Source organism: Pteropus vampyrus, unplaced genomic scaffold (genome assembly GCF_000151845.1).
Source record: "Pteropus vampyrus isolate Shadow unplaced genomic scaffold, Pvam_2.0 Scaffold1, whole genome shotgun sequence".
Classification (NCBI taxonomy): domain Eukaryota; kingdom Metazoa; phylum Chordata; class Mammalia; order Chiroptera; family Pteropodidae; genus Pteropus; species Pteropus vampyrus.
The window spans coordinates 20,745,533-20,764,143 of NW_011888782.1; the positions used below are offsets into that span (position 1 = coordinate 20,745,533).

Consider the following 18,611-nt stretch of genomic DNA (forward strand, 5'->3'; position numbering starts at 1 on the left):
CACCAAGAGAAGCGAATCCACATTTACTAAGCTTGCTGCTCATCTATGAGGCCCACTAGCAGTGCTAAATTTTCCCATGTGGCATCGTCTCCATAGTGTTGCTTTCTGTCCACTGGGGCAGGACTGTCTGGGTAGCACCTCGCTCAGTGTCCAGGGTATTCGAAGACCGCAGCGGCTCCCATTCCAGTCCCAATGCACATAGACACCACCCCATATGCCCTGTGGAAGCGACACTGTGCTGGCTGGGTGAAGGCAACAGAGGACAGAGCCCCCCGCCCACCTGAGCTCTCCCAGATCAGGCTGAGGTGGACAGACCAAGGCCTTCATGGATGCAGAAGGCACAATGTACGGGCATCCGTCCCCTGGGTGCCCACCTAGGCACATGCTTGGTGCCTACTGCAGGCCAGGGTCCCCTTCACGGTTGGCCCTCGGAAAACGGGGTCACACCCCTGCATCCTCAGAGCATGTGTGTACGTCCCCCTGGCCCCTCAGGTGCCCCGGCTGGGACGCCTCCCACGCCACCCCGTGGGGACCAGCCTTACCGCTTCTGGCGGCGTCTCAGCTCATTCAGCAGCGTGATGACCTGTCGAGCCCCAGTGCAGCCCAGGGGGTGGCCCAGGGCCACAGCACCCCCCAGGGGGTTCACCTTCTCCAGGGGGAGGCCCAGCTTTTCCACACAGTAGACCACCTGAAGGAAGGCAGAGCACCAGCTGTAGCTCCCTCCCCTGTACCACGGGCTCCAACTGGGCGGCCCAGGCCGTGCTGAGAAACAAAGGCTCACCTGGCTTGCAAAGGCCTCATTGATCTCAAAAATGTCCACGTCACTCTGTGTCAGCCCTGTGGGCAACAGTGAAGGACCTGAGCTGACCCAGTGGCTCCTCACCCTTAGTAGGCCTCTCAGTCCCCCAAGGCCCTACCCCACACCTGGCCTGTAGCCTGACTAGAGTATCTTATCTCTGTTCCTGAGGACAGGGTCCCAGCTGTGGGCAGGAAGGGGTGGGGGCAGGGGTGCTAGTCTGCCCCACCTTTACTCTGTAGTACCCACAGGACCACCCGCCTCTGGCGACAGCATGAGAGGCAGAAGCGGGATCTAGATTGAGGGTTTGAAGGAGCCGCCTTACCTGCTTTTTGCAAGGCTACAGGGATGGCATAGGCAGGTCCAACGCCCATGATGTCAGGCGGGACCCCAACCACTGCATAGGACCTCAGGAACCCAAGGATGGGAAGGCCCAACTCTTCTGCCTTGGACCTCCGGGCCATTAGGATGGCAGCTGCCCCATCACTCACCTGGCTAGAGTTTCCTAGAGGCAAATCACAGGGGTAAGGAGACCTCAGAGCAGGGCTGAACAGGTCCGGCCTTCCCATGTCCACCTTGCCTGGTGGCTCCAGACTCCCAGAGAATGCCCAGCATGGACACAGCTCCTTCCTCTCGCCTCCCACAGCCCAGTCTCACCAGCCGTGGTAGAGCCGCCCTCCTTGAAGGCAGGCTTCAGTTTGGCCAGAGCCTCCATGCTGGTGTTGGGGCGGATGCCCTCATCCTCGGTCACGGTAATACTCCTCTCGGTGCCCTTGTCATTGCAGACTGTGGTGGTCACAGGCACAATCTCAGCTTGGAAACAGCCCTTGCTCTGGGCTTTGGCAGCCCTGCCAGCAGATAGACAGCCAGGCTCAGGCTCTCTTGGAGTTCCCTTCCTTCCTCGGGTCCCTCTGCTGCCTCCACCCTCTGCCCACGAGCTCAGACTGCCAAATGCTGGGACACACTTGCCTTGGGGGACCTCTGAGGGACTAGCGTAGGTTCCCCACTACCAGTGGGAGGCGTAAAGGTCTTCACCATCAGCCTCAGACCTTCCTATCCTGGCCAACCCCAACCTGGACTGGAAGGAAGGAGCATGGGGTGGTGGCTCCCCTCTGAGCCCATACCCAAGAGAGACTAAGCCTGTCAGCTCTCCATGCCAAACTGAGGATGGAACCCCATGGACATTTGTGCTGGGTTCTACCAACTTTTCTGTTTGATCCCAACAGCTCTTCTTCATCTGTTCCTTAGTTTTTGCTTATTTAAAATGACAAACTACTCATGGAGCTTAATATTGAAACAGTGTAAAATCCCAAGGCATTTAGGGTGATCCTTGTAATCACATGCACAATGTTATGTACCCAGGGCATTTTCATGGGAGGAATCCACAGCTTTCATCAAATTCTCAAATGGTTACTTAACCCCAAGTGGCTAAGAACCACTGCCTCAGAGAAGCCCACCTGGCCGGATATGACACTCTTCCTTTGCTGTACTCTGCACAGCTGGGGCTTGCTAACTTCAGCCTGCTCCTGCCCAGAGGCCTGAGCCCCTGGGATTCCTCTGCTGTCATCCCCAGCCCCTATCTCAGGATGCTACCCCAGATGCAGGAGTGGTCCAGAAACTGGATGCCAGGGTCCCCAGCAGTGCTGGCCCCACACTCCAGGCCACCCAGAGGAGCCTGTGGCTATACCATGTCTAATCACCGGGCCACAGCAGTTAGAGAAGACACCTGGCCTTCATTACACCTTCCCCATACCCATCCCCGACCCACCAGTGAATAGAAGAGGAAACCGAGGCCCACTAGGGAGAAGACACTCAACGGCGAACAAACAGTGGTAGGACAGGGAAGTGCTAACAATGCACGGTGGCCCTGGCCCCTGCTCACCTCTCCGTCCTGGGAGGCACAAGCTGCCCTGCTGTAGCCTAAGGACAGCTCCACCTGAGACCACTGAGGTCATCCTAGAAGCCTCATTCCCCTACCCCTCAAATACCCCGCCCCATGGAGCACTCACTTTTGCTGGGAAGCCAGAGCAAAGCTATCCTGCTTCTCCCGTGAAATGCCAAACCGCTCAGCTACGTTCTCCGAGGTGATCCTAGAAGACAGACAACAAACTGTAGGAGAAGCCTCACAGCCTGGGGACTGGCCAGGCTGTGGAGCTGTGCTCGGAACTCTGGGCCCTGAGCCTGTAGGCAGTGAAGGACGGGAGGGCCAGTCCGTGCCACACAGACAATAGTGAAGACTCAAGGCACAGACAGAGTCACCCAGATCTTAAGAAGCTTGTACGGCAGAGACCAGAAGAGGGGACAATGAGGGTAGGCTGGTGGCACTAACTGGTCTTTCTTGGCCAGCTTCTCCTACACCTCAGGAAAACTACTTCAACGTGAGAGATTAGGACTCCCAAGTCCCTTCCAGGAAGGCCACACCCAGTCCTTCTGCTCACTGTGGCTGGAGCTGACCCTCACCAGGAGCCAAGAGCCACAGCTAAGCTTTCCAGCCTGGGCCTCTAGCTTTCAGGCTTCCCCCTGGAAATACAGCCACTAGATGTGGAGGCAGTCAGGGCCCCTCTCCCAGCCTCAAGTGGAGCCAGGACTCCTTGCCCACAGACCCTGGGAGAGGGCCAGAAGCTCAGTGACACCGGCAGCAAACACAACAAACACACTTTCAATGTTGCGTCTGACAGGGCCCAAGTTCCCTCACCAACATGTTTGGTAACCAACTTTCTAGGCCTCCAAGGCTTCAGAGTGTAGCTGCCATCATCCCTGTGTGACTGAGCCCCCCATGGTGGGACCTCAGGAAAGGGGCAGCATCAATTCTCATTCTTTGAGCCGCTGCAGAACAGACCAAGCCCGAAAGCAGGAGGCCGGGGAGCCAAGGAGGCACATGCACACAAAGCTACGGCTGGACACTGACCCCACAGGAATCAGGCAATCTCTGGCGTTCTTCTTCACCAAGCGTGAAGTAATATTTCCAAAGTTCGTTCTGTCACCCAGGGTCATGGACTCCACCCTGAGGAGGAGGAGGGAAAGGAGGTGGCAGTAAACAGCAAGACTCCCCCAGGGATAGCTGTGTATCTGGCGAGTGCTGGTTAATAGCCAGGGAGCCCCAGGCAGGGCACTGGCTAGCAAAGCAGAGCTAGGGGTACAGGGCTGCTGAGCCCCAACTCTACCTCCACCCTATCTCAGGACAGAGCACTGCACAGTCCACACCCCTGGGCAGGGACCTAACAAAGCTGTTCCTGTAGCCCATCAGCCTAGTGTCAGCCACAGAGGGGGAAATACATCCAACAAGCCTAGGCCCTGCCCTCAGGGACCACAAATTCAGAGAAGAGACAAATATTTTAAAAGCTGCAGATCAAAGAGCCATGTGACCTGCATAGACAAGGAGGTGCTACGAGCTGTGAGGAAGGTGAGATCTCAGTTTATGTGGTCAAAAAGGGCTTTGAGGAGGTGGGGGAATGTAAGGCCTCAAGGGATGATAACATAACCTTGACCAAATGCTTTTCATATGTCCAGTGTTATTTCAAAATCTTTTCAGGTATTAAAATGCTTCAAACAGTCACATGATACATACCCTAGAGTGTTAGCTGTTATTATCACTCCATTTAATCTTTTCAACTACAACATGGCTAAGGTAGTCATTTCCATTTTATAGATGAGGACACTGAGGCCCAGAGAGGCTGAGTAACTTGTCCACGGCCACTCGGCCAGGATCCAAATTTAGGTAGTCTGGCCCCAAAGCCCACTCCCAAATAGGATGCCCAGGGTTACTTTTCATGATCAAAGCCTACGGGGGACAGTCGGCCTGTGATGGGGACAGTCCTGGCCCAGACCTCTTTAATACCCTAGTAACATGGTCTTTAACCTGTTTGGGGACCTCAGATGCCCTCTAAGAAACTCATGAAGGCTCCAGCCTTTTCCTCCAGTTATCCATACCCCGCCTCCCCCACTAAGCTAAAGGGACATGAGAGCTCGATCAAAGAGCAGATTGTGAGCTGCTCACCTCGCCCCACCGTCCCGGGCCTGCCAAAGTCTTCGCCTGGCCTGCCTTCCCAGCACCGTGTGCCTGCCTGAGCCTGTGCCCCAGTGCCCTGTGCCTTTCCAAAGGCACTGTCCAATACAACTTCTGCAGCTCCATATGCTGCAGCCGAAGATGGAGCCGCAGCTGACAGTGACCAAACCACCACAGATCTGACCATGCTCCTCAGAAACCAGTAGGCAGCCAGAAGTTTCCACCTTGGTACCAGGGTGGGGAGACAAGGGGCCAGACAGCCTAACAAAAAGAGTAAACTAGTTATACAGTAGACAGCTGTTCCTGGCTTTAGGGAACCAAAACTGCATCTTCTGTCTCAGCAGGATCGTGAATCAGTTGGGGCCACAGAAAGAAACCTAAGACCTATATTTTCTCATAATGCTTGCCCACATTTTCCAGCCTATCACAAAGCTTTTAAAAGCCAACTTCGTTTCTCCATTAGTGCTGAGATGTGTGAGCAATTTCTGAGAAGCCAGAGCTGGGGGCTCTTTCTAAGCTGAATTTGTAAGAAACCTCGCCTAGCCAGCTGCCTAAAAGGGCTAATCCTAAAGGAGGCAGAACCCTGAAATCATGGCCTCTGAGAACTCAGGAGGTGAACATTAGTTTTCTTGTTACAAGCTGGTTAGTACTGGCAGAAAGAAATTCTTACCCACAAGCCATGCCAATGTCATAACACCCATTTCTGATGCCACCTGCAACAAAAGCATTTCATAAACATCCTTCAACAGTCTGTCCTGGGAATAGGGGAGCCTCTTCCCCACCTGGTCTCTAAGTTCTCAGAGAGGGAAGACCCAGAAGTATCCAGAAAAGGCTGGGGGTAGCAGCAAGAGGTTCTCCTTCTCTTCCTGTAGTTAGAGTCCTCTCAGAAATACTTATTGCTCGCCCAGTAGATATTGATTTTGCTGACCCAAATTCACGGAGCCAAGACCAAGGCCAGGCTGTAGTGACAGGCACCCATCCAGTTACAACTTACTAGCTATGCTGGCCACTGCCTGGAGCCCCGAAGAACACTGTCTATTGACAGTGAACAAAGGTACAGTCTCTGGGATGTCACTGAAACAGAAGATGAGACCACAGAGTTAGCCCCCTCCCCTGTGCCAGGCTCTCATAGAAAGCAGGGCTGTGTTCCTGGCCAATATGAATGCCCCATCAGGGGGTGCAAAGTCCAGAGGAACAAACCCAGCAGCCCTGACCCCACTTCAGGCCAGATCCATACTGGGCAGACCCCATCTCTACAGACACTTGCTCCCCAGCGTCCCACAGCACATGCCTTTCTCCATCCTGCGATTCTCCTCAACTAAGGCCAAATACAGCCCAAAGGCAAGAGAAGGCTGATTAGGCCACGAGAATCCTCTTACTCTACTAAGTTGATTACCTGGAGAAAGAGAACAGAGTTTATCTCGTACTTCACAAAAAGCAAAGCAACAAGCTGACTGTGGCTAAAAATCAGGTCATAGAGACCTTTTGCTCCAGTTTTAAAGGCCTGTTGGCTCAGTGCCAGGTAACACTTCATCTCTTCAAATTAGAGCAAAGGTAAAGGTCATGAGAGTGAGTGGAGAGGACTGTGGCTGTCTCCAGGTCTGGTGTCCAACCTGATGGTCTCTCACCCACAGTCTGAATTCCCTGAGGCCTGAGCCCAACTAAGAGTCAAAATGGCCAACCCAGAGCTAGAACCAGAAAAGTTTACCTCAGAAACTGGGCGATTCGGGCTATCATTGCCCCAGCCCCTGGCTGAAGCACATTTCCTGTGGACAACAAACTTTTATTTAGTGTCAGGTGGTGGTCTGGACATTAAGGTACTGCTGTGAATACCAGAGAGGGGATAGTCCAGATCTTTCTTCCGAAACACGAGCCCTCAGGAGGCTCACTGAGGCTCTGGAATTTCAAGGTCTGGAGCAGGGTGAGCCAGCTATACATCAGTTTGTTTGTCCTGGTCATACTCTAGATCCAGTCCCTGAGGGTCCCAAGTTCCCTTGTCCATGCACCCTGCCTTTCCAAATCAGCACACACTGGGCAGCTGGCCTGCCTTTAAAGGTAACAGGGAAAGAATGCAATGCTCAGCTTGAAGTGTAAGGAACTGGTTCTATCAGGGAAATGAGTTTCTGAAAATGCACACCTACCCCTGAGTGTCCACCAATCTTTGCTGTTGCTCCTTAGGTGGAGCAGTGATTCCCCACCTAGGGGTGGCACCTACAGTACTTGATAAGATTCTCGCCACATTATGTTGTTATGTTTTGAGGCTAGAAGACTACAGATGGAGAGAAAGAACTGGACTGAAGGTCAAGAGCCCTGGTATTCAGGTCCAATTTGCTCTGCTGCAAATTCCCCAGACCTCAGCTTATCTGTGAGGGATTGGATTAGATGGTTTTTGATGCTCCTTCTGTCAGGGTGTCAGAATCGATAGAGAATCCTATAGTCTCCTGTCTCCTAGGGTATCCTCAAACCCCTGTGCCAAGTGCCTTGGTATTGCTGTCACTTGAGAGCCCTTGGCTTTGTATCATAGTTCACATGTAGAATGTGCTTGGAGGGGCACAGAAAGTGCGTGGAGGCGGAGACGGAGTCTAGCCCTAACGAGACAAATTCAACAGCTTGGCCCATAAACGTTTTTCTCAGTGAAAACACCTGGAAAGTGCCTAGCGGGTGGGGAGGTGTTTGAGGAGGGCTTTGGCAGGATGGGAAGGGTAAGAGGATCGAGCGCAGAGCCTGGGTAGAGTGCTCACCTACGCAGATGTCTCCCAGTTGGGTTGGGCTCAGCTTGACATCCTGGAGAACCGCAGTCAAGACGGCCGAGAGAAGTTCGTCGGGAGTGGTGTCCTGCAGCGGGAAGAGCCGCAGCGGTGATCCCCTGCCCCGCGGTGCACGAAGTGTCACGACACACGCTCTCCCCCTTCCCACTCCAGAGAGACAGAGCAGTCACAGTTCCGGCGCGGAGCCACCTCCGGCGTCGAGGGGAACCGAGCAGAAGAGCCAGAACCCTACCCACCCCGGGCCGCCCCGGTGCCCAGACCCATGGCCTCACCTTGAAGCCGCCGCGGCCCCCTCGGGTAATGGCCGTACGCCGTCCGTGCACCACCACCACATCACCGGCCGACACCTGCTGCGTGCCACTCCAGACCTGAAGCTGCCTGGCTGAAACAGTCTGGGCGTTTAGGTGGTGCAGCACCACCTGCAGCCTGTGCATCGCGCACCTCTGCATCGCGCACCTCTGCATTGCGCACCTCTGCAGGGAAGACCCTAACTCAGCCGAGAATAAAGTGCGGGAGTCAACAGAGTGTAGCCGGTACAGGTGCAGAATCTCACTTCTGCCGGGGAAGCCTAAATACCGCCTCCAGCTGGGAGGAACTGACACGCCCTTCCCTCCTAAAGTCCGCCCACCTCCAGCCTCAGCCAACCAGAAGGCGAGCCCGCCTGATGTCCCGTCCCCCGCCGCAAATCATGTAAAGCAGGCCCGGGATCAACGCCAAGGTCTTCCCACTCAAAGTCCCGCCTGCCGTAGTCTTTGTCTGCCAAGCCCGTGGTGGACCATTCTGAAGCTCTGCCCAGAAATGCAGTCAGGAGAGGTTTCCACTTTGTTCTACTGACAAATCGGAGGCGGGACTCCTAGAGCCCTCTTGGTATCTTAAACTCCACTACAGCCAGGGCTCCTTCCCTTACTACCTTGCCCACTGTCCGCAGCCTAACAGAAGGCGAGACCGCCAGGAGCCCGGCCCACGGCTTCTTGCTTGGGAAAGAGGAGGCCCGAACTCTAACCTCGCTTCCTCTTCCTAGTCTTCTCTTTGTACCCTGGATCCCAGCACCTAAGCGGGGGGCACCTAAACAATTCCGAGACGTCCCGGAGTCCTATCCCGACGTGTTTGGCCTCTTCGGGGAAGTCTTTCGAAAAAACTGAAGGAATTTGGGATTCTGAGGCGGCAGGAGAATGAATTATACAAAGATGCAGAGATGTGACAAGCCCTGTATCTGGATAGAGAGTAGCATACACTTCTTTTCACCCATTTTACAATCATATGAGATGATTTGATTAGTTAGTGCCCACCTCCACCACTAGGCTCATGCGTGTCTCCACCAAGGCAGGGAGGGACCCTGTATCCTGGGCAGCATGCTTCACACGTGATCAATAAATATCTACTGAATGAATGAATGAACCAGAGCTCCCCACGTCAGGACCATGTCCCCCACCCCCCAACCCTAAAGAGCAAGGCCAGGTTCCCCCTTGACTCTCCATGGCAATGTGTTTCCCCCAGACACCAAACGCCAGGATGCCCTATTACTAGCAACCCCGGAGGATAGGGTGTGCCCTCCACCTTTTCAATGGCAAGGAGGTGGCATGCCTCAGACTCCAGAAGGCAGTTAACATGCCCTTTCCCACCTGGACCTCTGAGTATACAGCCAGGGACTCCCCAGACTCCTACCGGCAGGATTGTATGTTCCCAAGAGATCGGAGGTAGGGAGAGATGGGCGGGGGGGACGGGGAGACAGAGCCAATGTCTCCCGCCTTGTCACCTCCCCACCACTTCCGAGGGCAGAACCCAACGAATCCCTCAAATCTCCAGTGGAAAGATGTGAATCCACCAGCAAAGCCCCTGTTCCCTACAATCCCCAAAGGAGGGTTGGCGTTCCCCTGTCGCACCAGACCCTAGGAGCACAGGTCGGTGGACCTCCCCAGATCTCAAAAGGCAGGTATCCAGTTCCCACATCCCACATTCCCTGTCCCCCGAGGACAGGAGCCTCCACTTCCGCACAGCTGCTGGTGCTCCAGATTTAAGGGCAGGGAGGTACTTCTCGGAAAGAGAAACCCGCGGGGCGGGGCCAAGGGTGGGGGTGCCGGAAGGGAAGGAGGAAGCGTGGACCAGCAACGCGACTCAGCGGCGCAAACTGAGCAGCGCAAACTCAGCGGCGTCCCGCGATGGCGGCACAAGTTCCTGGCGAGAGGTCCGCGTCCCCTGCCCCCTCTATGTCCTCACTGCCCCTGGCTGCGCTCAACGTTCGAGTGCGGCGCCGCCTGTCGCTGTTCCTGAATGTGCGAACGCAGGTGGCGGCAGACTGGACCGCGCTGGCAGAGGAGATGAACTTCGAGTACTTGGAGATCCGGCAGCTGGAGACGCAGGCCGACCCCACGGGCAGGCTGCTGGACGACTGGCAGGGACGCCCTGGCGCCTCGGTGGGCCGACTGCTCGAGCTGCTCGCCAAGCTAGGACGCGAAGATGTCCTACTGGAACTGCGGCCCAGCATCGGTGAGGACGTCTCCTTTCCGGCCACATACCTTGGGCAATGAGGGAGCTGGCCTTCACTGGCCTCAGCAACCAGTCTCCTCTGGGGAGGCCTTCGTTTCCTGGGAGCGGGCAACCTGCAGTGGGGGAACCGTGCGGGACCGATTCTCTCTTTAAATATCCTGGACGGTAGGGACTGGAGAAGGGAGGTGAAAGCCGGGAGAAGCAGAGAATGGAAGGAAACAGCTTAGGCAAAGGCTTTCATGTAGGGCCAGGAGTCAGAATCTCTGTGGGGGAGTCTGGGTTGCTTCAGGTAGAGCAATAGGGCAGTTGAGGGACTGAAAGCTGACAGTCTTGGAAACCTCAGGTCTCTGGGAAATGCGCTGCTTCCTGTCACTCGCTGATACTCACATATAGTACATGCATAGACGTGGGGACAGTGGCCCACAGACAGGCACACCTTGCTTGGTTGGAGCCTCTGCCCTGACGGCCTATACCCACTGCATCTCCTGAGCCCTTCTTGCATGTCCAGCCAGATTCTAGAAGAAGCGGACCTTGGGTTCTATTCTCAGGAGCCTTAGGAAGGGCAGGGCAGGGCAGGGCAGGGCAGGGCAGGGCAAAGGGACAGAAAGATACAAGACTGACCTCGATGGCTTCCCAGATGGCCAGAACACTATTGACATCCCTTTGGGATGGTCAGAGGCAGGCGGGAGCTCGACTTTTCAGAGCTGTCAAACTGTGGTTGGCACCGATGGGCTGGAGAAGCCCTGGAGCACAGGACGGCCAGGGACGGGGGAAAGGGGCTGGATCCTGACTCTGGGTAGAAGTATGGGGCACCCCTAGGGAAACTGCAACACTGTTTCTCCCCAACAGAGGAAGACTGCCAAAAGTACATTCTGAAGCAGCAGCAGGAGGAGTCTGAGAAGCCCTTACAGGTGGCCGCTGTAGACAGCAGCGTTCCACGGACCACAGAGCTGGCGGGCATCACCACACTTGATGACCCCCTGGGTAAGGGCCCAATACTGCTCCTCTGGGCCAGTGGTATTTGGAACATGGATATTGAAAGTGGATGAACTATAGAACTTTAGACAAGTCAATCTCTATGAGTCTGTTTCCTCACCTAAGAATTAGGAATAATAATATTCTTACCTCTGGGTGGGTATGAGACTCTCGTAAAATAATGTGTTTGTTTCATAGTCAAGCCAGGGCTCGGCCCGGGGTACAGTGTGGTGGAGAGGCGCTCTGAGTAGTGTCATCACAGGGTTGGTGTAGGGTTCAGGGCCAGGGTTGCCTAGGCTGTGTGGGCTCTTGGCTGGACTTCTCCCTAGCCTTCCTGCAGAACTCTGACCACTGCCCTTGTGTTCTGCACCCAGGGCAAATGCCTGAGCGATTTGATGCCTTTATCTGCTACTGCTCCAGGGACATCCAGTTTGTGCAGGAGATGATCCAGCAGCTGGAACAGACAAATTATCGGCTGAAGTTGTGTGTATCTGACCGTGATGTCCTGCCTGGCACATGTGTCTGGTCTATCACCAGTGAGCTCATTGAGAAGAGGTTGGCTAGGTGACAAGGGGGCGAGTGGGTGGGTACACAAAGCCCTGCCCAGGGATCCAGGCGGTGGGATTCTCCCAGCTGAGCCCTGTCTAGCCTGAGCACAGTGGGCTCCTCCCAAGGCTGTGCCTTGGGAGTATGCCAAACTGGGTTGCCACAGTGCCTGCAGCCTGCCCACTCTTCCCTAGGTGCCGGCGGATGGTGGTGGTTATCTCAGATGATTACCTGGAAAGCAAGGAATGTGACTTCCAGACTAAGTTTGCACTCAGCCTCTCTCCAGGTAAGCTAAGTCCTGCCCTTGCCACAGAAGAGTGGGTGGGCGGGCCTCAGGATGCCAGCCTTCCCTCACCAAAGGCCATGGATGCAACACTGAGGAACTGCTGTGGGTCTCTGCACACCTGAGCGTGTGTGCATATGAGTATCTTTCTGTGTGGGTGAATATGTGCCGGGGTGTTTAGTTGGGGGAGGGTTGTTCTTAACCCCTGGGCTGGGGACTGGTCCCAGTCCACTGTGGGTCGAGGGCCTGAAGCCTGCACTGTACCCCTTGGCTTACAGGTGCCCATCAGAAGCGACTGATCCCTGTCAAGTACAAGGCAATGAAGAAAGAATTCCCCAGCATCCTGCGGTTCATCACTGTCTGCGACTATACCAACCCCTGTACCAAATCCTGGTTCTGGACTCGCCTTGCCAGAGCCCTGTCCTTGCCCTGAAGACTGCTCTGGGACCCTCAGTGTACGTGTCTGTCTGCCTGTACATGTACTTCTGCCCCACCTCCCCCTGCAGTTGTAGGGGGACTGTGTGCTTCACTTGCCTCTTGATTCCTGGAGATGCCAAATCCACAGGTACATCTGCAGCCACTATACACATCTGGATGGAACCAGTGGCTGCAAGTGCATCTACTTGCTGGGTTATCAGCCAGGACACTGAAAACCAGGGACAGCTGAGACTAAGAGGAGGACAAGAGGAGGCAGCTCTGACCTGTCCACATATCTTAGACCTCAGTTTCTCTACTTGAGAACTGAGTAGGGTGCGGAGAACAGACAGTAGCTATGTTTGAATCACTATAGGAAATGGTGAAGCACTGTTCTAGGTCTCCTGGGGAGACAAATCTTGGCTGAGAGTGAGCTGGCTCCCTGGCCCTATGCTGGCCACTTCTGGGACCATAGCATTGCCAGGGCAGCTGCTTCCACAACGGTGCCTACTCATTGTCCACCTCACATTTCACTTTCTCCTGCCCTGTGGTGTAGATGCTGGTCCAGCACAGGAAGGTCCCACCTTGAGCTTGAATCCCCAGTGGGTTCACCTCTCATCTGCCTCTCTGATTCCTCCCAGCCTCTGCCCACCTTCAGTGTGGCAAGTCCCCTGAGTGGCTGGGGCTGCTTTTCACTTCTATCAAGATGACTGGTCACACTCTCAGCTCTGCCTGGCATGGGATGAGATTCATTAAGTTCGGGTTCTAAGACTGTGTAAGCAGGAAACTCTCCTCCTTGGGCCACCCATAGAGAGCTTTCTCATCAACCTTCTGTACCTTGACTGCCTTACAAAGTTACTTGCTGGGACCAGTTTACAAACAGTGACCACACAAGAGCTTCCTGACTCAAAGCTTGTGGGCACATGGACACAAACAGAGACACACATATACATACACATACATACGCGTGTGCACACACACGCACACACACCGATACATACACACACATATTTCCCTGGTTACAACTTCCAAGTAGGGCTGAGTGAGATAGTCCCACCAGTGAGGGGACCTAACCATGGACAAAGACGGAACACTCTTGTATTCCTTTTCTTTCTTCCCACTTCGTCGAAACCAGACTCTAGAAAGGATCCAATATGCCAGCATTTACATCTTCAGTGAAGCACGGAGCAAGAAAGATTGCTGCTTGAACTCATATGGCAAGTCAGCTACAGGCACAGCTGTTTCTTCCTCCTCAGGGGGTTTGTACATTAGTTAACCTTAAGCTTTCCTTTGGGGAGAAAATGTCATAGTCTCAAGTCTGTCCCAGGGCAGACCCCAGGACCCTAAATCTAATAAAAATGTGTCTTCTCTGCTCTACCTCCAACCAGAGCTGGCCCGAGGCACCTCTCCTCAGGGTCTGGGGAGGGACTGGAGGCCCCTCTTTGCGTGATCACGGTGAAACACTTAGTTACTATGTGCCTACCCCCACTTTGATATTGGGTAATATTTTAAAACAATTTCAAGAAAGTATCTCACACCTATTTTATATACATTGTAAGAATTTCAGAGCAAGCCGAGAAATGCCTGTTTGCCATTTCTCTTTCTGAATCCTGGGTTTATAATAAAAGTTTTCTACTTAGGAACAGCAGCTTTCATTTGTATCTGGAAGGGGTTTGGAAACGTAACCTGGGCTAAGGCTGTCCTAGGTAAGAAAGACTGGCCCACTGGGTGGGTTCCAGTAGGTTTGGCAGGGGCTTCCTGAAGGCTAATGTCCCTCCTCACAGGTCCCAGGCCTCAGCGGGGCTGCAGGCGGAACCAGAAATAGTCTCAGCTCCAGACGCTGGGGAGACTGCATGCCTCCGCCAAGCTACTCTTCCCTGGATTGTGCCATGCTCCTGGGCAGGGGCTGTTCTAGGCTCCGAGGAGAGTCTGAAGAACCTCTATTTCACCCACAGATCTCTGGAGAACTCAGTTATTATTAGTAATGGTCATCCTTGGCCTATCTATATTAATTTTCAAGGTGTCAATCTATTTTTATAATAGAACATATCACTTTTTTACTGTTCATTCAAGAAAATCTGGAAAATATAAAGGAAAAAATCACCCATAACCTTAATCCCAGAGAAAACTCTAGTAATCTTTTAGAGTACCCAGACATCAGCGACCATAGCTTTCCTCTCAATGGTCTGTTACCACGTCCTGACTCCTGAGCTTCCTGGATGCTGGAGGCTCCCCAGCCTTAACCCTGTGCCCTCAGAGACTCCCAGGAAGGCTCAAGTGTTCTCGGCAGCTCTGGGGAAGAATTTTCTCGGCAGCTCTGGGGAAGAATTTTCCTCTCCAGTGACCTCTAGGAAACAGAACCACAGTATGGTACTAGCAGTGCTCCCAGTATCTGCCCTGGCCCACTCAAGGCTGGGGGGACCGTCTTTGGATCTGCTCCTGGTCATTAGGGGGTGGGGGGGTGGGGAGGGGGGTCCTTTAAGTAACATTAGTTACATAATGGGAAAAGCCTCTGTTCTATTTGGGCCAGGCTGGTAACCTGAATTGCTCACCTCACCCCCATCTGATCTCCACCCCTCCCACCTTCCTCCAGGGCCCACCTCCACACAAGTGGGTTTGCAGATACCAAGAAAGCTTCCTGTTCTCATTTTTGGTTTATTCTTCTAAGAATCTTTGATAGAGAAACCCTTATTTTTCAATAGGAGAAATTCACTGCTGAAATTATCAAAGGCAAAAGCCGGAAATTTTGGAAGGCAGTAGCAAAGTTAAATATAAAACTACAAGTCCATATGACAAAGGACCTGGATTCTGTCACTAGCCAATGACAAGAAAGAAACAGGGAGAGGGATTTCCTCCATATAAGGCAATCGAATAAACTAATATAGTATGACTTTATTGGATCCTGGTTCAAACAGACCAATTATAAAATTATATCCGTGGGTCATATATCTGGTAAAGGTTAATATGCAGAATATAAAGAGAACTATAACTCAAAAACAAACAACCCAGTTAAAAAATGGGCAAGGGACTTGAATAGACATTTCTCCAAAGTAAATATATAAATGACTAATAAGTATATGAACAGATGCTCAACATCACTAATCATTAGGAAAATGCTAATCAAAAGCACAATGAGATACCATGTCATACCCATTCAGATGGCTAGTATAAAAAAAAAAAAAAACAGAAAAGAACAAGTATTGGCGAGGATATGGAGAAACTGGAACCCTTGTGGGAATGTAAAATGGTACAGTTGCTGTGGAAAATGGTTATGGCAATTTCTCAAAGAAATTAAACATAGAATTACCACATGATCCAGTAATTCCACTTCCGAGTATATATCCAAAAGAATTGAAAGCAGAGTTTCAAAGAGATATCTGTACACCCATATTCATAGCAGCATTATTCACAATGGCCAAAGTATCCCTTGACAGATGAAGAGATAAGCAAAATGCAGTGTATCCATACAATGGAATATTATTCATCTTTAAAAAGGATGAAATTGGGGTCTACGGCCAGGCCACCTTGAACGTGCCCGATCTTGTATGATCTTGGAAGCTAAGCAGGGTCGGGCCTGTTTAGTACTTGGAGACCACCTAGGAAGACCAGGTACTGTAGGTGTTAAAAAAAAAAAAAAATGAAATTCTGACATATGCTACAACATGGATAAATCTTGGGACATTATGCTAAATGAAATAAACCAGTTGCAAAAAGACAAATACTGTAAAACTCCACTTATGTGAGGTATCTAGAATAGTCAAATTCATAAAGATAAAAAATAGAATGGTGGTTTTCAGGGCCTAGAGGAGGGAGGCAAGAGTGGAGAACTGTTGTTTAATGGGTACAGGGTTTCAGTTCTGCACAATGAAAAACATTCTGGAGATTGGCTGTACAATAATGTGAATGTACTTTACTGAACTGTATAACTGAAAAATGGTTAAGCTGGTAAATTTTATGTTATATGTATCTTATCACTAAAAAAAAGAGACATTCTTGGACAGTTGGGGAAATTTGGGTATTAGATGCTGCTAAAGAATTGTCACTATTTTTTTAGGTGTGATAATAGCATTGTGGTTACATAAGAAAATGTCCAAATTTGTGAGAGACCAATTTTGAAGTATGGTGATATAAAATGAATGATGTCTGAGATTGGCTTTTAAATACTTAAGTAAAAGAGAAAAAATAACAAAAGATATATGAAGCAAATGTGACCATATATTAGTTTTTAAATTGGAGGTTCATTTCTTCTCCCTATTCCTGTGTGTTTAAAAATTTTTCATAATAAAAAGAAAATGTAGTTAAGTTAAAAAGTACACACATTGTTGCTACTGCACCTGGACAAATGTCTCTCTTGCTGCATCTCCCTAAGGTAGGTATTTTTAAATCATTAATTAGATTTTATGTCTGAAAGAGAAAACAATCTTTTCCTACCTGAGTAGAGAAGTGGAGAGTTTGATAACATATTCCCAGACATCTGAAAATCTCATCTCTGACAATTGCTTTTTAAAAAATTATTAATTTTGAGACTTAAAAAAGTATTCCTAAACTATTTTCTCTAACTCAAAATATCTTTCTTTAACTTAAAAGGTACTCTCATGAACTACATGGCATCTGAGTCAGAAAGACTAGACCCGCTGACCCAGGACAAAGGGAGACGTGCCATGGCTCCTTAGCCTTCCCTCACAGCAAAAGGGGGACCATGGCATTGCAGCCATACCTGGGAGACACAGAGTACCCCCCTGCCCCTCAACTATGCAAGAACAGCCTCTTTGGGCCTCTGGTCAACAGAGAATTCTGAGCTGTGAGGCTGAGAATTAGCAAGTGGTGGAAAACTAGAGAAAGCCTGTTGAAACTGGGCTGGAATGATTTCGAATTCTAGAAGGTGAATTCAGGGTCACAGAGCCGAACATAGGCAGGGCCACTGAGCTGGTAGGAAGGTGGGGGAGGTGGGAGCTCAGCATCAATTCAGAGGACTGTTGGCCCCACTGGCTGTTGTTTGCCAGATGATGCAGAATAAAAGGTCTACAAGCCCCCAGGAACTTCTGGTTCTGGGACAATTTGGAGTAATCATACATCTCCCTACCCCCTGTTAAGTACAGCCAAAAAGCCCTGGGCTTCATGCATAAAACAAATATAAGGAGACTCTGAAAGGTAGAGAGAAGAAGACAGTTTGACTAGGTACCCTGGGACCCACAGAATGACATGGCGGTTTTCCTAGGCTTTTCTTTTTGCCCAATACATTTCAGACTGAGAACTGGAGAAGCCGACAACCCAGAAACTAATGGGTATAAACAAAAAAAGAAGATGGAGGAAGAAGAGGAGGAGGGAGGGGAGGAGGGAGGGGAAAGGAGAAGAGGGAAAAAAAGAGGAAGTGGAAGAAGAAAAAAAAGAAGAGGAGGGGCAGGAGGAGGAGGGGGAGGAGGGGGAAGAAGAAAAAGGTGACCTGCTCTTTCTAGCCAAAGGACTAGGAAGGGGCAGCCTAGTGAGAAAGAAAACTTAGACAATAACCACTCTACTCCAGCCAAGCCACAGAGAAAACTGCAATACTACCTACATCCTGTCAGCCGAGCCAAATGGGGACCCTATACTTCCACTCCTCCCTGCCAGGGTGACGTCACAGGAGGTTGTGTAGAGAATCCGGATTTTCACCACAGCCAGCAGAAATGGGCTCCTCCACCAAGTCACTGGAGGCCACAAAGGGAGCAGTAAGTAACAAGGCATCCTTCTTTGTCCTGGCCATGTGTACATCAGCAGAGACTCAGTGCGCAGCATGAATCCTACCCTGGCCTAGCAGTAACTAAGTACCCCCTAACCCCCTATGATGTCAACAGAGGCTGAGTAGAGAACCTCAACTTCAACCTCCATCTGACAGTATCAGTGCGGTGTCAGAGAAGGCTGGCTAAAATGGAAGATTTAAGTAAGATCCAAAGTCTCATAACATAATACTCAAAATGTCCAGGATTGAAAATCAACTTTTCTTACCAAGAACCAGGAAAATCTCAACTTGAGTGAGAAGAGACAATCAACAGATGCTAACACCAAGATGACACAGATGCTGAAATTATCTGATAAAAATTTTAAAGCATCTAGCATAAAAATGCTTCCATGAGCAATTGCATACACACTTGAAACAAATATAAAAATGGTCTCAGCAAAGAAATAGAAGAGATGAACTAAGTTGCAATTTTAGAACTTAAAAAAAAAAACAAAAACTATAAAGCTCACTGGATGGAGAGGACAGAGGAAAGAATCAATGAACTTGAAGACAGTATAATATAAATCGCCCAATTTAAGCAACAAAAAGAAAATAGGCTGAGAAAAAAATTAACAGAGTCT

At 51.1% G+C, this 18,611-nt stretch overlaps 2 protein-coding genes across 2 annotated transcripts; one reads left to right on the top strand and one right to left on the bottom strand.

Moving 5' to 3' along the window:
- Window positions 1-6: 6 nt before the first annotated feature.
- On the bottom strand, window positions 7-8,187 carry ACAA1 (acetyl-CoA acyltransferase 1). The gene is made up of 12 exons (XM_011365327.2): window positions 7,843-8,187; window positions 7,544-7,637; window positions 6,511-6,568; window positions 5,797-5,876; window positions 5,473-5,515; window positions 3,705-3,800; window positions 2,806-2,886; window positions 1,454-1,644; window positions 1,122-1,301; window positions 782-837; window positions 543-688; window positions 7-219 (listed from the first exon to the last, which is right to left on the bottom strand). Exons 1-12 carry the CDS (start codon window positions 8,032-8,034, stop codon window positions 144-146), a joined length of 1,293 nt encoding a protein of 430 aa, XP_011363629.1. The 5' UTR covers window positions 8,035-8,187; the 3' UTR covers window positions 7-143.
- A 1,457-nt stretch (window positions 8,188-9,644) lies between these two features.
- On the top strand, window positions 9,645-13,918 carry MYD88 (myeloid differentiation primary response 88). Its single transcript, XM_011365434.2, has 5 exons — window positions 9,645-10,057; window positions 10,907-11,041; window positions 11,407-11,587; window positions 11,773-11,864; window positions 12,140-13,918. Exons 1-5 carry the CDS (start codon window positions 9,730-9,732, stop codon window positions 12,292-12,294), a joined length of 891 nt encoding a protein of 296 aa, XP_011363736.1. The 5' UTR covers window positions 9,645-9,729; the 3' UTR covers window positions 12,295-13,918.
- The last annotated feature ends 4,693 nt before the right edge of the window (window positions 13,919-18,611 follow it).

Coding starts and splice junctions, on each gene's coding strand:
- ACAA1 (XM_011365327.2), bottom strand. CDS start 8,034: ATGCAGAGGTGCGCGATGCAGAGGTGCGCGATGCACAGGCTGCAGGTG. Junction 5,877..6,510: donor CGAATCGCCCAGTTTCTGAG/GTAAACTTTTCT, acceptor CTTCTGTTTCAG/TGACATCCCAGAGACTGTAC. Junction 3,801..5,472: donor GACATTGGCATGGCTTGTGG/GTAAGAATTTCT, acceptor CCTCCTCCTCAG/GGTGGAGTCCATGACCCTGG.
- MYD88 (XM_011365434.2), top strand. CDS start 9,730: ATGGCGGCACAAGTTCCTGGCGAGAGGTCCGCGTCCCCTGCCCCCTCT. Junction 11,588..11,772: donor AGTGAGCTCATTGAGAAGAG/GTTGGCTAGGTG, acceptor ACTCTTCCCTAG/GTGCCGGCGGATGGTGGTGG. Junction 11,865..12,139: donor TGCACTCAGCCTCTCTCCAG/GTAAGCTAAGTC, acceptor CTTGGCTTACAG/GTGCCCATCAGAAGCGACTG.